This window comes from Prunus mume, linkage group LG1 (assembly GCF_029339155.1).
Source record: "Prunus mume cultivar Tortuosa linkage group LG1, ASM2933915v1, whole genome shotgun sequence".
In the NCBI taxonomy this organism is placed as follows: domain Eukaryota; kingdom Viridiplantae; phylum Streptophyta; class Magnoliopsida; order Rosales; family Rosaceae; genus Prunus; species Prunus mume.
In genome coordinates, this window is record NC_142698.1 from 20588185 (window position 1) to 20607538 (window position 19354).

The 19354-nt window shown below is 37.9% G+C and overlaps 1 protein-coding gene across 1 annotated transcript; it reads left to right on the forward strand.

Annotated features, from left to right (window-relative positions):
- Nucleotides 1–1108: 1108 nt before the first annotated feature.
- DEK1 (calpain-type cysteine protease family) lies at nt 1109–17544 on the forward strand. Its single transcript, XM_008224688.3, is given in 32 exon segments — nt 1109–1372; nt 2458–2708; nt 3177–3290; nt 3293–3358; nt 3522–3657; nt 4158–4288; nt 4377–4491; nt 4578–5604; nt 5770–5880; nt 7339–7397; nt 7681–7843; nt 8805–9078; nt 9208–9358; nt 9452–9563; nt 9649–9814; nt 9941–10011; nt 10131–10222; nt 10326–10488; nt 10632–10703; nt 10972–11349; nt 11435–11550; nt 11644–11941; nt 12586–12905; nt 13281–13632; nt 13756–14076; nt 14160–14264; nt 14348–14476; nt 14824–15204; nt 15303–15440; nt 15616–15852; nt 15964–16412; nt 17018–17544. Coding segments are annotated over 31 exon segments (6480 nt in total). The 5' UTR covers nt 1109–1247; the 3' UTR covers nt 16270–16412; nt 17018–17544.
- The last annotated feature ends 1810 nt before the right edge of the window (nt 17545–19354 follow it).

Consider the following 19354-nt stretch of genomic DNA (forward strand, 5'->3'; position numbering starts at 1 on the left):
ATAGTGTAGACTCAGATGAGTGAAAATCCCTCTCTTTATTTATAGTAAAGCTCATGTTGTAGCTGTTAAATTAAACCATCTTTGCAGCAGCAGCAAGGAAATTGTGCAGCTCAGCTCACAGTTTGGTTGGGCTAACATTTTGATTTGACATAGCATACCATTGATCCCAAGCAAGACACCTCATTCCCACAACTACTGCTAAAACTGCTGAAGACAAAGTTTGCTCTGTCAAAGACCAATTTGGCTACAAGTCAATTTTATAAGAAAAAAAACTAAAAAAACCCACCTTCCTAATTCTTTACCTAATTAAACAAATACTCTAGTGGGAAAGACATTATTCTGTACCTACTAATTCAAGAAATCACTCCCCTGGGCATGGCAACAATCTTGACTCTTAAATTATTAAAAATATTAAAGGTTGCCCTCTTTTTTTTTTTTGTTTTGTTTTTTTGGTGGTAAAATTATTGAAATACTACTTTATTTTCTTGCCTGAACAACGGTGAGAGATTCATACACATTCACATATAAATATTCCACTCCCACTCTCATACCAAAGTACAAGCTCAATCCACCGCCCAATAGACGCCTACCAAGTACCCTCAACAAAATCTCTCCCCTCACACAATTGGAGCGTGAGATCCACGCGCATGTCCAAGTGTGGGTGTATGTGCACCAAAGGGCACAGGGATAGCTGTTATTTTATAGCCACTCTCCTCACTTTTTTCTTCAAAATGATTTTTTTAATTTTATTTTATCTCTTGTCTCTTTCTCTCTCTAAAAAGAGCTCCCTTTTTTCACTTCACAGTTCACACAAAGATATCTCAGTAGGGTTTTTAATCTTTACTCTTTCTCCCTCCTCCTCTGTGAACAATCTGAGAGAAACCCAAAGAAGGGCAAAACCAAAAATCTTTTAACCAAAACGAACCCTAATTTCCTATCATCTTCTTCCTGCTCTTGTTGACTCAAAAACCTTGGGTTTCACTCTTCTTCAGCTCCCCCTCACTTCCATCCCATGCCCAGCTCCAATTTCAGCTCCAAACCCTAGTCTTATACTACAAAGTCCATCTGCAAAATGACCCATTTTCCTTGAATTCACCGTCATGCTACTGCCATTGCAGCCTACTGGGTGCGGAACGCATTTAGGAAATTTGGTTTTTTACTGAATTTTGTTCAGTGTTGGTTCTTTCTTAGTTGGAATTTGGGAAATGGGTTTGGATGCATGTGTTGCGTAGGTGAGAGAGGAAGCCATGGAAGGAGATGAGCGTCACGTGCTGCTGGCATGCGTGATTTCAGGGACCCTTTTCTCGGTTTTGGGTTCAGCTTCATTTTCTATACTATGGCTTGTGAATTGGAGGCCGTGGAGGATCTATAGGTAATCTCATATAATTTTCAAAATTTTTGAAATTTTTTGTTACCATCTTTGCCAACACTAAAGAGTAATTTAAATACATTGTTTTAATTTAGGGTTGCATCAATGTACTTGTTAATATAGGGAGTTAAACTGTAGATAGTTAAAAGTTTCATGATTGCACACTGGTAATTAATGTCATTTGTGGGTTTATTGTTGTGCTTAACTCTTTTATAAAACACAGGCTAAGGGCTGCATTCAATATGCGATTTTGGGATTTTTGTTGTTGTTTTGGTTTCAGAAATTGAGAAAGGCAGCATTGACAGGGCATTGGAAAATCCTGTTTCCTTAAGAACATGCGAATTACTAACTGGCTTTTAAGAACACATGACTAACTTGGTGGCTTGAAAGTGCCAAAAGTTGTAGAACTTGGAGACATATGGGTACAAAGTGGAGAATTTTGTTAGTGAAATCTAGGAGATGCACAAATTTGTGGTTTTTTGTTATCGATTTCCCCTTGAAGTCTCTTTATCATACTGAAAAAGATACGTTTTAATTTTAGTCTTTATACTCTTGTTTAGGTTTCTATTTGGTAACTAAAGATTACAGTAAATCATGCTGGTGAGACCTGCATAAATTTATTTTCGTCCATTAATATAAACATGTACTGTTGGGAGATTTAAGGAGATAAGGATCAGGATTTTATTAACTTCATAGGAAAGATTTTCAGTAGGCCACTTTAGTATTAGTTATTATTGGACATCTGGTTGTCAAAATAGTTTCCTTTTGCAGACTGATATCATTCTCTATTTAGAAGTACCCTGCTTTTTAATTGTGTATGCATGGATGCTGATCTTCATCCATTTCTTGTGCATGCACGCGCCCCTGTTTCTATAAGCGTTTCTTGTGTTGATATACATTTGTGCAGTTATTGAGCATTTCTTCTAATCTTATTATTACTAAATAAGAGTCATGAGTAGCCCTTGTATTCCTGACGATGTAAACATAACATAGTTTCTTTAGAAGCCAGCATGTCCCTTAAATTAATAATTATTTTTTGATGTAATTAACTCCAAATGTAATACTGTCATCTCCATTTGTCTTTTCAGTTGGATCTTTGCCAGGAAATGGCCAGATATCTTCCATGGACCTCAGTTGGATATAGTATGTGGTTTCCTGTCTCTCTCCGCATGGATACTTGTCATTTCTCCAGTTCTAGTACTGATCATATGGGGAAGCTGGTTGGTTATAATATTGGATCGACATATAATTGGTCTGGCTGTAATAATGGCTGGTACTGCTCTTCTATTGGCTTTCTATTCAATCATGCTTTGGTGGCGAACACAATGGCAGAGTTCAAGTATGTATTTCCTGGAGCTCTCCTTTTAGTTGACAAATCATCTTTCTTTTTCCTTGTATGACTGCTTTATCTTTACGAATAGATAGTAAAACCTGATGGTTTTAAGATAAAGAGAATGAAGAATGAAGCCATGTAAGGTAATGAGTTGCTAACATGCTATTAGAGCTTGGGCAAAATCTGGTCCTTGGCTCCCTGCTAATCCGCTAAAGTGTAAATGATTAAAGAAATAGCTGGCAAAAAAGTTGTTGCTAAATCAATACAAGTTGTGACGAGAAATTGATGATGGGTGATAAATGGGTCCAGTGTATACATGTGGAATTTTCTTTCCACATATTTGGAAGGTCATGTTGGTGACCTAGTTCCATTGATCATTATGTTTTTTAGTTTTTATAAGATGAGCTTTCACTTTTTTGTATTTATGTTCTTAAAATAAATTTTTTGTTTGGTTTTATAATTTTTCTTCTACAGGAGCTGTTGCTATTCTTCTTCTTCTGGCTGTTGCCCTTCTCTGTGCATACGAACTTTGTGCTGTATATGTTACAGCTGGTTCGAAAGCTTCTCAGCGGTATTCGCCTTCGGGTTTCTTTTTGGTGTATCAGCAATTGCCTTGGCAATCAACATGCTCTTTATTTGTAGAATGGTGTTTAATGGTACACTTTGCAAATCCTATCCTGTTTAGTATGGTTTCCCTTGAATGCATTATGCTTCTCAATTTAAAGATCTCAATAAAGAAATAATTTGCAATTTCTGCCATCAATTATCCTTTACAGTTGGTTTTGCTTCTGTAAAAATGTTCTCTATCAATATGTGCAGGGAATGGCTTAGATGTCGATGAGTATGTGAGGAAGGCATACAAATTTGCTTATTCTGATTGTATAGAAGTGGGCCCTGTGGCCTGTTTACCAGAACCACCAGACCCTAATGAGTTGTATCCTCGACAATCTAGCAGGTAGCCCCTTAATGTTCATGTTTTATTTCATCAGTTATTGCTGGATGTTTTTTACTGTTATTGATTAGGAGTTACTAGTCCATGTTTGAAGTTATTGTAGTTCTTTTCCCTTTTCCTTCTCTTTATTAATAGATGCTTGTAAGTGAACAGTGTTGCCATATTCACAGCCTTTTATTGTCCACTCAGAAAAAAAACCTTGCTGAAATAGAGTATTATTTCAGAGAAAAGAGGGATGTTGAACAGATCTGTGTCCGAGGCAATAAATAGTCTAGATAATCCTTATAGAATTGTTACTTATCTTATTAAAAGTTTTGGACTTTGTTCAGGTTTTGTCCATCCCTTAGTTGGATAGGGTGCAGTTTGTTCAAGTTCTGATCGGTCTTGGGTTTTATGATATTTATACTTATTATTGGCAGTGCGTACTTACATCTGGTTTTAAACTAACCCAGAATTTTGTCGAATTATTATTTTCATTTTCTGATTATATTATGTGTATGTAGGGCTTCACATCTTGGGCTTCTTTACCTTGGCTCACTTGTGGTTCTTCTTGTGTACTCAATCTTATATGGTCTCACTGCGAAGGAGTCACGCTGGCTTGGGGCCATTACATCAGCTGCTGTCATCATTCTTGGTAAACTAAACCACTATGTTTTGTCGGTTTGTTTATTTGCATGCTTTCTAATTGATGAATTTAACTTGGCACATCCATAATGCTACAGATTGGAACATGGGCGCATGCTTGTATGGGTTCCAACTCCTTCAAAGTCGTGTTGCAGCGTTATTTGTTGCTGGCACATCTCGGATCTTTCTCATTTGCTTTGGTGTCCATTACTGGTTTGTGCATTAATTTGGCTATTATTTGTAATGCCACTGCTTTTTGGTTTCTCTTAGTTGTCACAAAAATTCCCATCTTTTGTCAGGTATTTGGGCCACTGCATTAGTTATGCAGTTGTAGCCTCTGTTTTATTGGGAGCTTCTGTTTCTCGCCATTTATCTGTAACGAACCCATTGGCTGCAAGGAGAGATGCCTTGCAGAGCACTGTGATTCGCCTGAGAGAGGGATTTCGCAAAAAAGAACAAAACAGTTCCTCAAGCTCATCTGACGGTTGTGGCTCAAGCATGAAACGCAGTAGTAGTGTTGAAGTTGGTTGCCTTGGTAATGTTGTTGAAGCAAGTACCAGGAGCACAGCACAGTGCACAGTTGATGCTAATAACTGGACTAATGTTCTGTTACGAACTGCAAGTTCTCATGAAGGGATTAATAGTGATAAGAGCATAGATAGTGGAAGGCCAAGTTTAGCATTGCGTAGCAGTTCTTGTCGTTCAGTGATCCAAGAGCCTGAAGTGGGAACCTCCTGTACTGACAAAATTTTTGATCACAATAACACATTGGCAGTTTGTTCTAGTAGTGGTCTTGAAAGCCAAGGTTGTGAATCTAGCACATCAAATTCTGCGAATCAACAAACTCTAGATTTGAATTTAGCTTTTGCATTGCAAGAAAGGTTGAATGACCCTAGGATTACATCTATGTTAAAGAAGAGGGCAAGACAAGGTGATCTTGAACTGGTTAATCTATTGCAGGATAAAGGATTGGATCCTAACTTTGCTATGATGTTGAAAGAGAAGAGCTTGGATCCAACTATTCTGGCATTACTTCAAAGAAGTAGTTTGGATGCTGATAGAGATCATCGTGACAATACAGATATCACCATAGTTGACTCAAATAGTGTTGATAATGCTTTACCCAATCAAATCTCTTTGTCAGAAGAACTGAGGCTTCATGGGCTTGAAAAATGGCTTCAATTATCTAGACTTCTTTTACATCATGTAGTAGGTACCCCAGAACGAGCATGGGTTCTCTTTAGCTTTGTTTTCATCCTAGAAACAATTGCTGTGGCAATTTTTCGTCCAAAGACAATTAAAATAATAAATGCCACTCATCAACAGGTGAGAAAGGGCACTTCTAACTTCACGTTATTATTTATTGGTTGGAACTTGTTTGTTATTTAAATAATCTTGATATTGATGATTAGAGATGAAAATTTAAATTTAATTTTGTTGGTGTTACATTGTTCCCGGTCATGCATAAAGTGTAATATTTTTTGTATGTAGTTTGAATTTGGCTTTGCTGTGCTGCTGTTATCTCCTGTTGTCTGTTCAATCATGGCTTTCCTCCAATCACTTAAAGCAGAAGAAATGACCATGACCTCAAAACCCCGCAAGGTATTTACTACATATTAAGCTGTACTGTTTTATTATATTAAAAAGTTTTTCTTGTCATTTCATCCCCTTCTTTCCCCACACTGAATTTGGATTTGTGATTTGGGTTTGGATTGAATAGAATAGTTGATGTGCCATTGCTTCAAGTCTTCATGATTGATTGACATGGTAGAAGTTTACATTTGCGAAACAAACATGTTTAGTGTAATTGTAATTGTGTAGATGTCTGTAGTGTAGGGATGAATTGGACTATATGATTGGTAGGAAAATGTCCTTCGGTTTGGGTACTTACATTGGACCTGTTTTACTGCAAATGAGCGTTTTCACTTTTTTTGTTACAATGCTGATGAAAGCTAGAGATTGCAGCTCGGGTGAGGGCTTTGTTTGTAGTGGGGAGGAATACACAAGTGTCTCATGTACAATTTGTAGATGACACTTTCTCCACTTGTATGGAAAAGGATATCCATTATAATCTTTTTAAGACTGTTTACCTCTCTTTGAGCTAGTCTCAGGTTTGCAGACAAACATGTCTAAGAGCCTGGTGCACATTAATGTTTAGGTCCTTCAAGATGGGAAAGCGATGTCCCTGCTAGGGAGCTGGGTTGTGAGAGAGGAGGGTGGTTTTTGAATTATTTGGGTCTTCCTTTAGGGGGGTAAGTTGTTTTCTCCATATTTTTGGGATATGGCGTTGGAAAGAATGAGAGGTTGGACAGCCAAAAGAAAGGTTGTTTCCCAGAGGGAAGCCTTATCTTGATTCAGTAGGTCTTGAATAGCATTCCTACCAATTGCATGCCATTTTTAGATTGGGAAGGTGGCTAGGAGGTTAGAAAATTTGAGAGATTTCCTTTGGGAGGTGAATGTTGAAGGGAGGATCTTTTATTGAGTTGGGATATTGTGCAGAGATTAAAAGATAGAGGAGGATTAGTGATCTAGCACCAGTGGAACTCGCAGAGAGAACAGTGAGGGAAAGAAAGGAAAAATGATAGGGGAAGAAGAAAGTTTGATGAGGGAGATGATTGTCAAGTAACCTTTTTCCCTTTGATCGTCGTCAGTTATGCTAGATGAATTTCTTGTCCAGGTTTCCTAGTACTCTTCCTTTCTTTCTATAAAGTCTCTTGTTTCCATAAAAAAATAGAAGAACTTTCCTAGCCTCTGGATACCTTGTTGGTGAAATACCAATATGATATCAAGATATGGTAAGCCTATCTTTATGAATAGCTACTTGCATTATGTTGAATGTCAGCTGGAGGAAATTTAGGAAGCTCTCTTGTGCTTTTGGCTCACGTTCAACTACCATTTTGGTAATTCTTTTATTAACGAAAAATTGCCACATCAGCCTCACTGTTCTTTGCCATTGATGTATACTGAACTTAAATGTATGTTTTTTCCTGTGCACCATGGGTACTTCTCATTCTATTGTTGCTTATGTTATCTTTTTACGGACATGTCATGTTTTTTCAGTATGGTTTTGTTGCTTGGCTGCTCAGCACTTCTGTTGGATTGTTGCTTTCCTTCTTGAGGTATGCTCTTTTGACTTATTTTAAAATTAAATTCTTCTTTTCTCATTTGTCCTACTAATTTTGTCAATTGTTTCTAAAATCTAACCAAGATGTAGTTTTTAAATATCTTTTGATTTCTTTTTCTTGACCTCTATATATTAAAGAATTATATCTGGTTGCTTTCCCAATTTTTTTCCCCAAGATTTTCTTCTTAACAAATAATTATAGTTAAAGTTTTGATTCTTGTTACATTTTACATAAGAATGACCTATTGTATTTATGCTATATCTTTTTCCGTTTGCAGCAAATCATCAGTTCTTCTTGGATTGTCTTTGACTGTCCCATTCATGGTGGCATGCCTTTCTGTTGCCATTCCTATATGGATCCGTAATGGCTACCAGTTTTGGGTTCCTCAATTACAATGTGCAGGTCCTGCAGGGAACCATCAAATCCGTGGAACTAAAGAGGTTTGTACTAAATGAATTCGCACCATGTTTTATGTGAGCACCTAAGCACTGTAAAACTTGTTACACTTTGAATAAGCTCTTAATGGGTTCTAGGCTTCTAGCACAGCTGCATGATATGACCACCACGTGTGGACATTTGTTGCTGCTTACATCTCACTACTTAATCTTGAATTTTAGGATTCTGTCATTGGATGGTTATGCATGTGGATGGATTCAGACATATTGACAAAGCTGATGTGATCCTTTTCATTTATGTATTTAATACAAAAAGAATTGCTTTTGTAATAACTTGACTGCAATGCATTGTACGTTTACTGTATTTGAGCATATGGATTACAGTAGACCAGATACTGGAAGTTTGATTTGACTTTAGTTTTGAATGATAGTAACAAAGGACAGTCCAATACTGGAAGTTTGATTTGACTTTAGTATCTTTAGGCAACGTATTATATTCGTAAAGTAAAAGAATTTGTTCTTCTAACTAGTCTTTTTGTATTGATGAGGTGAGGCGGGCTCTTTGTCCACTGTTTTGTGATTAACTAATAAGTTTCCTCTTTGTTTTGAAAAAAAAAGGCGATTCATTATATTTGCATAATGGTCGTACCTTCTGCATGCGAGGGTTGTAAGTTGCTTTGGAAACAACGATTTTAGTTCTAGAAATGGCATTTCCCAATGGCATTTCCCTATGTATGTGTACGAAATGAGGTCTGAAATACTAAGTATATATTTTGTTTTGTTAGGCTTTGCCTTTTGCATTCTTGTTGTAATAGCTAAAATGGCATGTATATAGCTGTAGTGTCAAAGATTTCGGGCACTCATGGTTTGGCAGTTATTTCCCTGGAGGTGTCTCACTTCATAGTAGCTATTATACTACCTTTTATTTTCACTTTTTACCCTTAACCAGAATTTGTTGTTGACCTCAAATTTTGGGTAATTCTGATTACATCTTGTGCCTTTTCAGGGTGTAATTCTTGTCTTAAGTACAACATTATTTGCTGGATCTGTGTTAGCTCTTGGTGCGATAGTATCTGCAAAGCCCTTGGATGACTTAGGATACAAAGGATGGACTGGTGAACAGAAAAGCTTTACCTCTCCTTATGCGTCATCTGTGTACATTGGCTGGGCTATGGCTTCTGCCATTGCTTTGATGGTTACTGGTATACTGCCGATCGTTTCATGGTTTGCAACATACCGGTTCTCCCTGTCTTCTGCTGTGTGTGTTGGGATATTCACAGGTAATTTGTATAGATTTTCTTTCTTTAAGGATTCTTTTATTTTCCTATTGGGACATCATTGGTACTCAAAGTCTTTCATAATTATCTTCTTCAAGTAATTTTTTTTTTTAAATTATCCTGTTTTTGTAGTTGTGCTTGTGACATTTTGTGGTGCATCCTACATGGAGGTTGTGAAATCTAGAGATGACCAAGTTCCAACAAGTGGTGACTTCCTTGCTGCTTTACTTCCTTTAATTTGCAGTCCTGCATTGCTGTCTCTTTGCTCTGGGTTACATAAATGGTGAGTGAAACATGTTGCTCTTTAGTAATTTGAGCTATGTGGAGTAATGGATGCTCACAAGATTCTAAAATTCTATGGATTTTGTTTTTCCAGGAAGGATGATGATTGGAGACTTTCTCGGGGTGTTTATATCTTTGTTACCATTGGTCTTCTTCTTCTTCTTGGGGCCATATCAGCTGTTATTGTTGTAGTTAAACCTTGGACGGTAAGAGAGGACTACTTTCTTGCCCTCGATTGTTCTAATATTTTAGAGGCAGCTCTCTAACATGCTTCTTTTGGTATTGCTACAGATTGGGGTGGCATTTCTTTTAGTTCTTCTCATGATTGTACTAGCTATTGGTGCTATCCATCATTGGGCCTCAAACAATTTCTATTTGACAAGGACCCAGATGTTCTTTGTTTGTTTCCTTGCTTTTCTTTTGGCATTGGCAGCGTTTCTTGTTGGATGGTTTGAAGGTGAAAACAATTTAGCGCAGCTCTTATTATTTGCATCACTATTAGTTTAGTAGTTATATATTGCAGAAAGCCTTTCTAGCTACCTTTCTAGCTACTAACCTTGTTACATTTATTTTCTTTGTTCAGATAAACCATTTGTTGGTGCTTCTGTTGGTTATTTTTTATTCTTGTTTCTTCTGGCTGGGAGAGCATTGACTGTGAGTTGAATACAATATATTTGAATCAAATTTTAGATGCTCAAACTAATATTTGATGCCTTCTTGTCTGTTCTAGTTCTGCAGCTTCTTGATTTTGTGTTATGTGATGGTTGGTGCAGGTTCTTCTTTCACCTCCTATTGTTGTTTATTCTCCGAGAGTTCTCCCTGTCTATGTTTATGATGCTCATGCAGATTGTGGAAAGAATGTCAGGTTTGTTAAATACTGTGTATTTCTTATCTCCTTGTTTCAGTTCGATATTTGATATGCATGCAGTTTAGTTTGACATGTGTTTGTGATTTGTATTACATAATAGTGCGGCATTTCTTGTGCTTTATGGGATTGCATTGGCAACTGAGGGCTGGGGCGTCGTTGCGAGTTTGAAAATTTTTCCACCATTTGCTGGTGCTTCTGTGTCAGCAATTACTCTTGTTGTAGCCTTCGGGTTTGCTTTCTCTCGCCCCTGCTTGACTCTCAAGGTTTGTGTACTGTTCTACAATATATCATTACTGAAGATGTATTAAGATCCTTACAGGATGACATATTTCTATATTCTATCCTATCTCTATCTGTTTCTCTCATGTGCTCTTTTGTCTGATTAGATGTTCATTTTTGTGTCCAGATGATGGAAGATGCAGTGCACTTTCTTAGTAAAGAAACTGTTGTTCAAGCTATTGCTAGATCTGCCACCAAGGTCGGTATAATAATGTTATGATCTGTTCTGCAACAGTGTCCTTCAATTTTCCCTATTTACATTCAAGCACACACAAGTATTTCGGGTCTGAATAAGCTGTGGAGAATAATACTACATATTATTCTACAATAATATACCTTTATACTCGCACAAACTTTTAACATGTTGACTTGTGTTCATTGATCTCTAAAGATGAATTTTCATTCTTGTTTGATTTGGAAAATGTTGTATTTGTATATAACGTGGAGTTATTCTCTTAACCATGCAGACCAGAAATGCTTTATCTGGAACTTATTCTGCTCCACAGAGGTCTGCCAGCTCCGCTGCTCTTTTGGTTGGAGATCCCACCGTTATGCGTGATAGGGCAGGAAATTTTGTGCTCCCCAGAGCAGATGTCATGAAATTGAGAGATCGCCTAAGAAATGAGGAGTTAGTTGCAGGCTCATTCTTCTGCAGAAAGAGATATGGAAGGACTTTCCGCCATGAACCAACTAATGATGTTGATCACAGAAGAGAGATGTGTGCTCATGCACGAATATTGGCTTTGGAAGAGGCAATTGATACTGAATGGGTGTATATGTGGGATAAATTTGGTGGTTATCTGCTTCTTTTGCTTGGTTTGACTGCTAAGGCTGAGCGAGTACAGGTAAATTTATACTGTTGCTGCTCGCAATCCATGATGTATTTGTTTTATTGTGGACGATGATAGCATTGTTTTTGTGCTGTGCTAGGATGAGGTACGCTTGAGACTCTTTCTTGATAGCATAGGGTTTGCAGATCTAAGTGCCAAGAAAATAAAAAAATGGATGCCAGAGGACCGCAGGCAGTTTGAGATTATTCAAGAGAGGTAGATTCCTATTCTTACATTTGGGTCTTTCTTTATGTGATTATTGAAATTCTTCCTCTGTTTCTAATTGTTGTAGTATCTTTATTTTTGTAGTTATATAAGAGAAAAAGAGATGGAAGAGGAACTCTTAATGCAAAGACGTGAAGAAGAGGGGAAAGGAAAAGAGAGAAGAAAGGCTCTCCTAGAGAAGGAAGAACGCAAGTGGAAAGAGATAGAGGCTTCTCTGATTTCTTCAATTCCTAATGCCGGCAGCAGGGAAGCAGCAGCTATGGCAGCTGCAGTGCGTGCAGTAGGAGGTGATTCAGTTCTTGATGATTCTTTTGCTCGAGAGAGAGTTTCAAGCATTGCACGTCGGATACGCACAGCTCAGTTGGCTCGTCGAGCACTTCAGGTGTTGTATATTATATCAAACTGTTTCAATTATGCACCATCATTTCCTTTCACATTAAAATGTAGGATAAAACTTCTCAGTTGCTCTTACGCTTTCAATCTCACATGTTTTCTGACATTTATTAAAATATTTTAGTGTTAATAGCATCCACATCTCTTTCCTTGCTGGGATGATGAGACATCTCCATCCTAACTTAATGATATGAGACATGTTTTCTCTGTTGTGGTGCTTGGTCTTCTTGTTGCCTGGATATGGGAATATTTCTAGATTGTAGTCCTTTAGAATATGATGTAATACTTTTGAGTTGAAATCCACGAGTGAGGGAGTCAACTTGGAAACAAATAGAGAGTGAGTGTTTGATATACTGTATAGATGGCATAGGTCAAGTCCTTTTGATTTTAAGTGGTCAAACCATGTAATCAATTCATCTCATGGGTTCAATAGATCCGATAAAATATTTAAATACCTTGTGATGTTGCTTTGTGTTTTATTTTATCTAATACCAATCTGTTATTTTTTACTGTGTCTATGTGTCCGTTTAGTTTGTACTTTACCTTTTCTTGATATATCCATGGAGGTCTAGGTTGTTTATATAACTAGTCAACCAACCTAATTACGCAAACTATGGTTAATGTTATTGGCAGACGGGAATTTCTGGTGCTGTATGTGTTCTAGATGATGAGCCAACAACAAGTGGCAGACACTGTGGCCAGATTGATCCCACCATCTGTCAAAGTCGGAAGATTAGCTTTTCTGTTGCAGTGATGATTCAACCTGTATCTGGGCCTGTTTGCCTATTTGGCACTGAGTTTCAAAAGCAAATTTGCTGGGAAATATTGGTAGCCGGTTCTGAGCAAGGTATTGAAGCTGGACAAGTTGGGCTTAGATTGATTACTAAAGGTGATAGACAAACTACTGTTGCAAAGGAGTGGAGTATTAGTGCTACTAGTATTGCAGATGGAAGGTTTGGGCCTTGTCCTTTTTCTAAACAATATTGTTGATACTTGTCCTGATTATTGGAGATGTCTTGGCAGTTCTCTGTTACCTTCTATTTGTTTTGGGCCTATTTGGTTTCTTTAATTTTTTTTTTCACTTATGTTTGTTGTGATGTGGGTTCTCTTTTTATTTTTATAATTATCTGGTCTTTTTTTAGTTCTCTTCAGCTGTTCTTGATTTTCTGTTTTTTTCCCCTGATGTATCTCTTGCCCTCGTTGTTTTGTGCCCTTTTTTCTTTCTTTAATAAATTTCCAGTTTCTTGTAATAAAAAGGATTTTTCAACCATGTATACTTTTTTGTTGATGGCTGCTGAATCTCACTGGAATCTGTACTTGCTTTTCAGGTGGCATTTGGTAACAATGACAATTGATGCTGATTTAGGCGAGGCAACTTGTTATCTGGATGGTGGTTTTGATGGCTACCAGACCGGTTTACCATTGCATGTGGGTAATACTATTTGGGAACAAGGAACAGAAGTTTGGGTTGGCGTTAGACCACCTACTGATATGGATGCATTTGGGAGGTCAGACAGTGAAGGGGCTGAGTCTAAGATGCATATTATGGATGTGTTCCTATGGGGAAGGTGCTTAACTGAAGATGATATTGCTGCTCTTCATTCAGCTATTGGCTCAACTGATTCTAACATGATAGATTTTCCTGAAGATAATTGGCAGTGGGCAGATTCACCTTCTAGAGTATGTGTTCGTTTTAATATATTATTTTGTATCAGTCCATGTTGGAATTTCAAGTAGTGTAATTTACTGTAGTTTCTGATATTAGGTTTCCATCAAACTGATCCTCGTTTTTTTCTTTGCTAGGTTGATGAATGGGATAGTGATCCTGCAGATGTGGATCTATATGACAGGGATGATGTTGATTGGGATGGTCAGTACTCTAGTGGGAGGAAACGAAGGTCAGAACGTGATGGAGTGCTGGTTGATGTGGATTCATTTGCCAGGAGGTTTCGGAAACCTAGGATGGAAACACGAGAAGAAATCAATCAACGAATGCTTTCAGTTGAATTGGCAGTCAAAGAAGCCCTCTCTGCTAGGGGAGAAATACATTTTACAGATCAGGAGTTTCCTCCAAATGATCAGTCATTATTTGTAGATCCAGAAAATCCCCCATCAAAGTTGCAGGTATGTTTTTCTGGTAAACTTTTTTAATCCGGAGGAATCTATGGTTTTAAATATCCTAAAATTTACTGGATTTTTGAATTTAGGTTGTCTCTGAATGGGTGAGGCCTGCTGAAATTGTAAAAGATAGCCGGCTGGATGCTCATCCGTGCTTATTTTCTGGCACTGCCAATCCTTCTGATGTTTGTCAGGTTGGGCCCTTTGCCAAGATGGCAATTATATTTATGATTATTTTGCACAGCATTATCCCTAATTGGTTTTGCATTCTGAATAGGGTCGACTGGGTGATTGCTGGTTTTTGAGTGCCGTTGCTGTTCTCACGGAGGTTTCACGAATATCAGAAGTGATTATTACTCCAGAGTATAATGAGGAAGGAATCTACACTGTTCGCTTCTGTATTCAGGTGACTTGTAATTTCAACAAAAAGATCATTCGATATAGGAGTTCATTTACAAATCTGGCTTGAATTGTCTGTCAAATCCATTTAGGCTGCGGTGACGGTGATGTTGCTTAATGTTTAACTAGGATAGTGACACAATTCTTTACTAGTGTACGGAATTGTTGGGGCCTTGTTTGTGGTATCTGTTGAGTTTGAGTGAACTCTTAGTGGACTTCTGGTACACTGTATTTGTCTTTTTGATTGTTCTTTTTTTTTTTTGGGATTTCTGTTTTTTCTGTGGAAAAATAATAATTTCCTTTTGGCTATCTTTATTAGTAGCATGCTAAAGCTTGTTCCTGGCCTTTCTTTAGGGTGAGTGGGTTCCTGTTGTTGTTGATGATTGGATTCCATGTGAATCGCCGGGGAAACCAGCATTTGCTACTAGTAGGAAAGGTAACGAGCTATGGGTCTCTTTATTGGAGAAGGCATATGCTAAATTGCATGGTTCCTATGAAGCATTGGAAGGTGGGCTTGTCCAAGATGCTCTGGTGGACCTTACTGGAGGTGCTGGTGAGGAGATTGACATGAGGAGTGCTCAAGCCCAAATTGATCTTGCAAGTGGTCGACTATGGTCTCAATTGCTGCGCTTCAAACAAGAGGGGTTTCTTCTTGGTGCTGGCAGTCCATCAGGTTCAGATGTACATGTTTCGTCAAGTGGCATTGTGCAAGGTCATGCCTACTCATTATTGCAGGTGCGTTGGAATGCCACCTTGTCTTAGTCATGCCTTATTATATGAAGCAAATGAAACTTGGCTTAAGGTGGTCACACTTAATAAATTTTGTAACCCAGGTGAGAGAGGTGGATGGTCACAAGCTTATTCAGATTCGGAATCCATGGGCAAATGAAGTTGAGTGGAATGGCCCTTGGTCTGACTCATCGCCTGAATGGACAGATAGGATGAAGCACAAGCTGAAGCATGTTCCTCAGGTTGTGTTCTGTATTTCACTTTCCAACATCATACATGTGAATCTACCTTTTCAAAATTTTTGGTGGAGTAGTGACCACCTCAGATTTGTTGCACCATGGATGGCCTATTTATTGCCATTCAATTAGATCTAATCAGGTTGTCCTGACTTTGTTTTTCATAATTCTCTCTCAACAGTCAAAGGATGGCATATTCTGGATGTCCTGGCAAGACTTTCAAATTCATTTTCGATCAATATATGTTTGTCGTATCTACCCACCAGAGATGCGCTATTCTGTCCATGGTCAATGGCGGGGTTATAGTGCTGGTGGCTGCCAAGATTATGAAACATGGCATCAAAATCCACAGTTCCGATTGAGGGCCACTGGACCAGATGCCGCACTTCCAATTCATGTATTCATTACATTGACACAGGTATCTTTAAAATTGGACCCTATATATATATATATATATATATATGCACAACGAACTATCTTTTATTAATGGATTTCATTGACTTTTTTTTATCACATGGTCTATGCTTAGGGCGTGAGCTTCTCAAGAACAGTTGCTGGTTTTAGAAACTATCAATCCAGTCATGATTCAATGATGTTCTACATTGGGATGAGGATACTTAAAACTCGAGGCCGTCGTGCTGCTTACAATATATACCTACATGAATCAGTTGGTGGGACAGATTATGTCAATTCTCGAGAAATATCTTGTGAAATGGTTTTGGATCCAGATCCAAAAGGTTACACAATAGTGCCTACAACTATACACCCGGGGGAAGAAGCACCATTTGTTCTTTCTGTTTTTACAAAAGCATCAATAACCTTGGAAGCCTTGTAGTATGCCGTGGTGGCTCTTCAGTTGTTCTTTTCTCTTTGGTCTGAGTGCACATATGCAAAAATGTTGAATTGCTTGGGCTGAACAGGGACTGTATGTCTGCTGGCAGGTTGCAGTGACCACAAATTAGAAAACAAGATGACAAGGTGAGTTTCTGTCTGTTTATAGTTATATGCAGTAGTCAGTCAATCCTCTTTCGTATATGTTTTCCTTTCCTTTTCTCCTAAATGGGATTATGGTATTGGTAGGGGAAATCGGTTATTTATAATTTTCCTATATGGATGGTGTAAATTTGCGTTAAATGATTGTATATTAATGCATACAAACTTCACTGACCACAAATGTGTAGCACTAACTTACGTTGTAATATGCCGAAACTCTTTTGCTTGAGGTGTTTAAAAGAAAAGGCCACTTCTTCAAAAAAAGCCTGGGTGGATAGATAGGATTTAGGAAGCTAGTGCTGAGTAGTCTCTGGCTCTATTTACAGTGTTCCACCGTTGTGTTATTGTAAGTAAACCTGCATTAATTTGAACTTAAGATTCTCCTATACGTTCTACTAGTGTTAATCTACAGAACCTGGCATTTTCTAGAATGAACATTGATTAGCATATCTAGCTTACGGTTCCGTATAATATTGTTTGGCATACCAAAATAACATTGTTAATGCATTTATCAATTAAATATCTTCTTGTAATTAATGCATCTATATTGGACATTGGTGACTAATTGATTAGGACTTGACCCTGAGCAGGGCGGGCATGGACATGTATGGTGTTGAGTTGATTCACTCACAGCTGCAAACGCAAAGATTAGTACAAGCTCATATGATTAGTACAAGCTCAATGCACCAAGAGTCGGATGAACTTTTCAGTGACCAAGAACTGAGTAAAGAAGTGCTTTTCAGAGACATGCACTGATGTGAGACGTTCCCCCCGTTGGCTTTTCTGTATATTGTTTGCATCTGCCAGCGTGGAAAAGGGCCTTCGAAGTTTTTGTAATTGTATTTGTACATACAATTGATAGTTTTGCATGGAATGAATATAGTTATGATCTTGTAAATGAGAAGGAAAATAGGAAAGAAATAGGAATATTTAGTTCGAGGGAGATATAAGGTAGCAAATGTAGCTAGGATTCTTTCTTGTTTCAGCTGCAGTTTTGAGGGGCCATGTAATTGGATTGGAACCATGGGTCAAGTGTACAAAATATTTAATTATTTCAACATGAACTACATTATCCAGCCAGCTTCAATTTCAATCCAATGTAATGCAAGTTATATTATTTCGTTTTGAGATATATATATATATATATATATTAGCATGCATATGGGAGAGGGAAAGAGACTCAACTCACAACTACTATTCAATCACACTCGAATATAGGCAAACGTATAGCCGCGCGGCTATACCATTTAAATGTATTCGAATATTTAAATGGTAAAGCCGAACGGCTATACTGTTTTAATATATTGGAATATTTAAAGAAGATAGCCGTGCGGCTATACGGTTAAAATATAATCGAATATATAGCCGAACGGTATATAAATATAATCCAATATTTAAAGAGTATAGCCACGCGCGGTAATACTGTTACAATATAATCGAAAGTATAGCCGTGCGGCTATACGGTTAAAATATGTTTGTCGTATCTACCCCCCGACAGAGATGCGCTATTCTGTTTCTGTCCATGGTCAATGGCTATGTGGAGTAATGGATGCTCACCAAGATTCTAAAATGCTATGGATTTTGTTTTTCCAGGAAGGTTGATTGGAGACTTTCTCGGGTTGTTTATATCTTTGGTCTTCTTCTTCTTCTTCTTCTTGGGGCCATATCAGCTGTTATTGTTGTAGTTGTTAAACCTTGGACGGTAAGAGAGGACTACTTTCTTGCCCTCGATTGTTTTATATTTCAGAGGCAGAGGCAGCTCTCTAAAATGCTTCTTTTGGCATTGCAACAGATTGGGGTGGCATTTCTTTTACATGAGCATGCATTACTGGGAGAACATTGACTCTGAGTTGAATACAATATATTTGAATCAAGATGCTCCAACTAATATTTGATTCCTTCTAGTCTGTACTAGTTCTGCAGCTTCTTGATTTTGTGTTACGTGATGTTTGGTGCAGGGTCTTCTTTCACCTCCTATTGTTGTTTATTTCCGAGAGTTCCCCCTGTCTATGTTTATGATGCTCATGCAGATTGTGGAAAGAATGTCAGGTTTGTTAAATACTGTGTATTTCTTATCTCCTTCTTTCAGTGTCGATATTTGATATGCATGCAGTTTAATTTGATGATTCATGTGTGTATATATCTCATATTTGGGATTTGTATTCCATATAGTGCGGCATTTCTTGTGCTTTATGGGATTGCATTGGCAACTGAGGGCTGGGGTGTCGTAGCGAGTTTGAAGTTTTTTCCACCATTTGCTGGTGCCTCTGTGTAAGCAATTACTCTTGTTGTAGCCTTTAGGTTTGCTTTATCTCGCCCCTGCTTGACTCTCAAGGTTTGTGTACTGTTCTACAATATATCATTACTGAAGATGTATTAAGCTCCGCGGCTGTTTTGGTTGGAGATCCCACCATTATGCGTGATAGGGCAGGAAATTTTGTGCTCCCCAGAGCAGATGTCATGACATTAAGATCACTTAAGAAATGAGGAGGTAGTTGCAGGCTCATTCTTCTGCAGAAAGAGATAGCGGCATGCCCTTTAAATATCCAATCCAAGGAACAAAAATCTTTATACGTATTATAAAGACCATGGAAGTTAGTACGTATTATATCTTATCACAAGGCAACTATGGAATCGTTGGAATCGAATGCGTGCATGGCAAAACAAATAGAATGGTTGCTTGGTAATATTTTAGCCAGAACGGTTTAAGCTTTCTGGGCATGTTTGGGTTTTGCATGTGTTTTAAGTGGCTTTGGTAACAATACAACCATTACTTATAGCAAACAGATCAACTGATTGCCAGAAGATAATGCGACCATGATAAGTTGTCAACTACGCAAGCTGCAATGCACTTTACAAGCTTGCAGTTCTCGGAAATGAATAGGATAAATAGATACATTTTTTTAAAAGGAAAAGAGGCGATCATG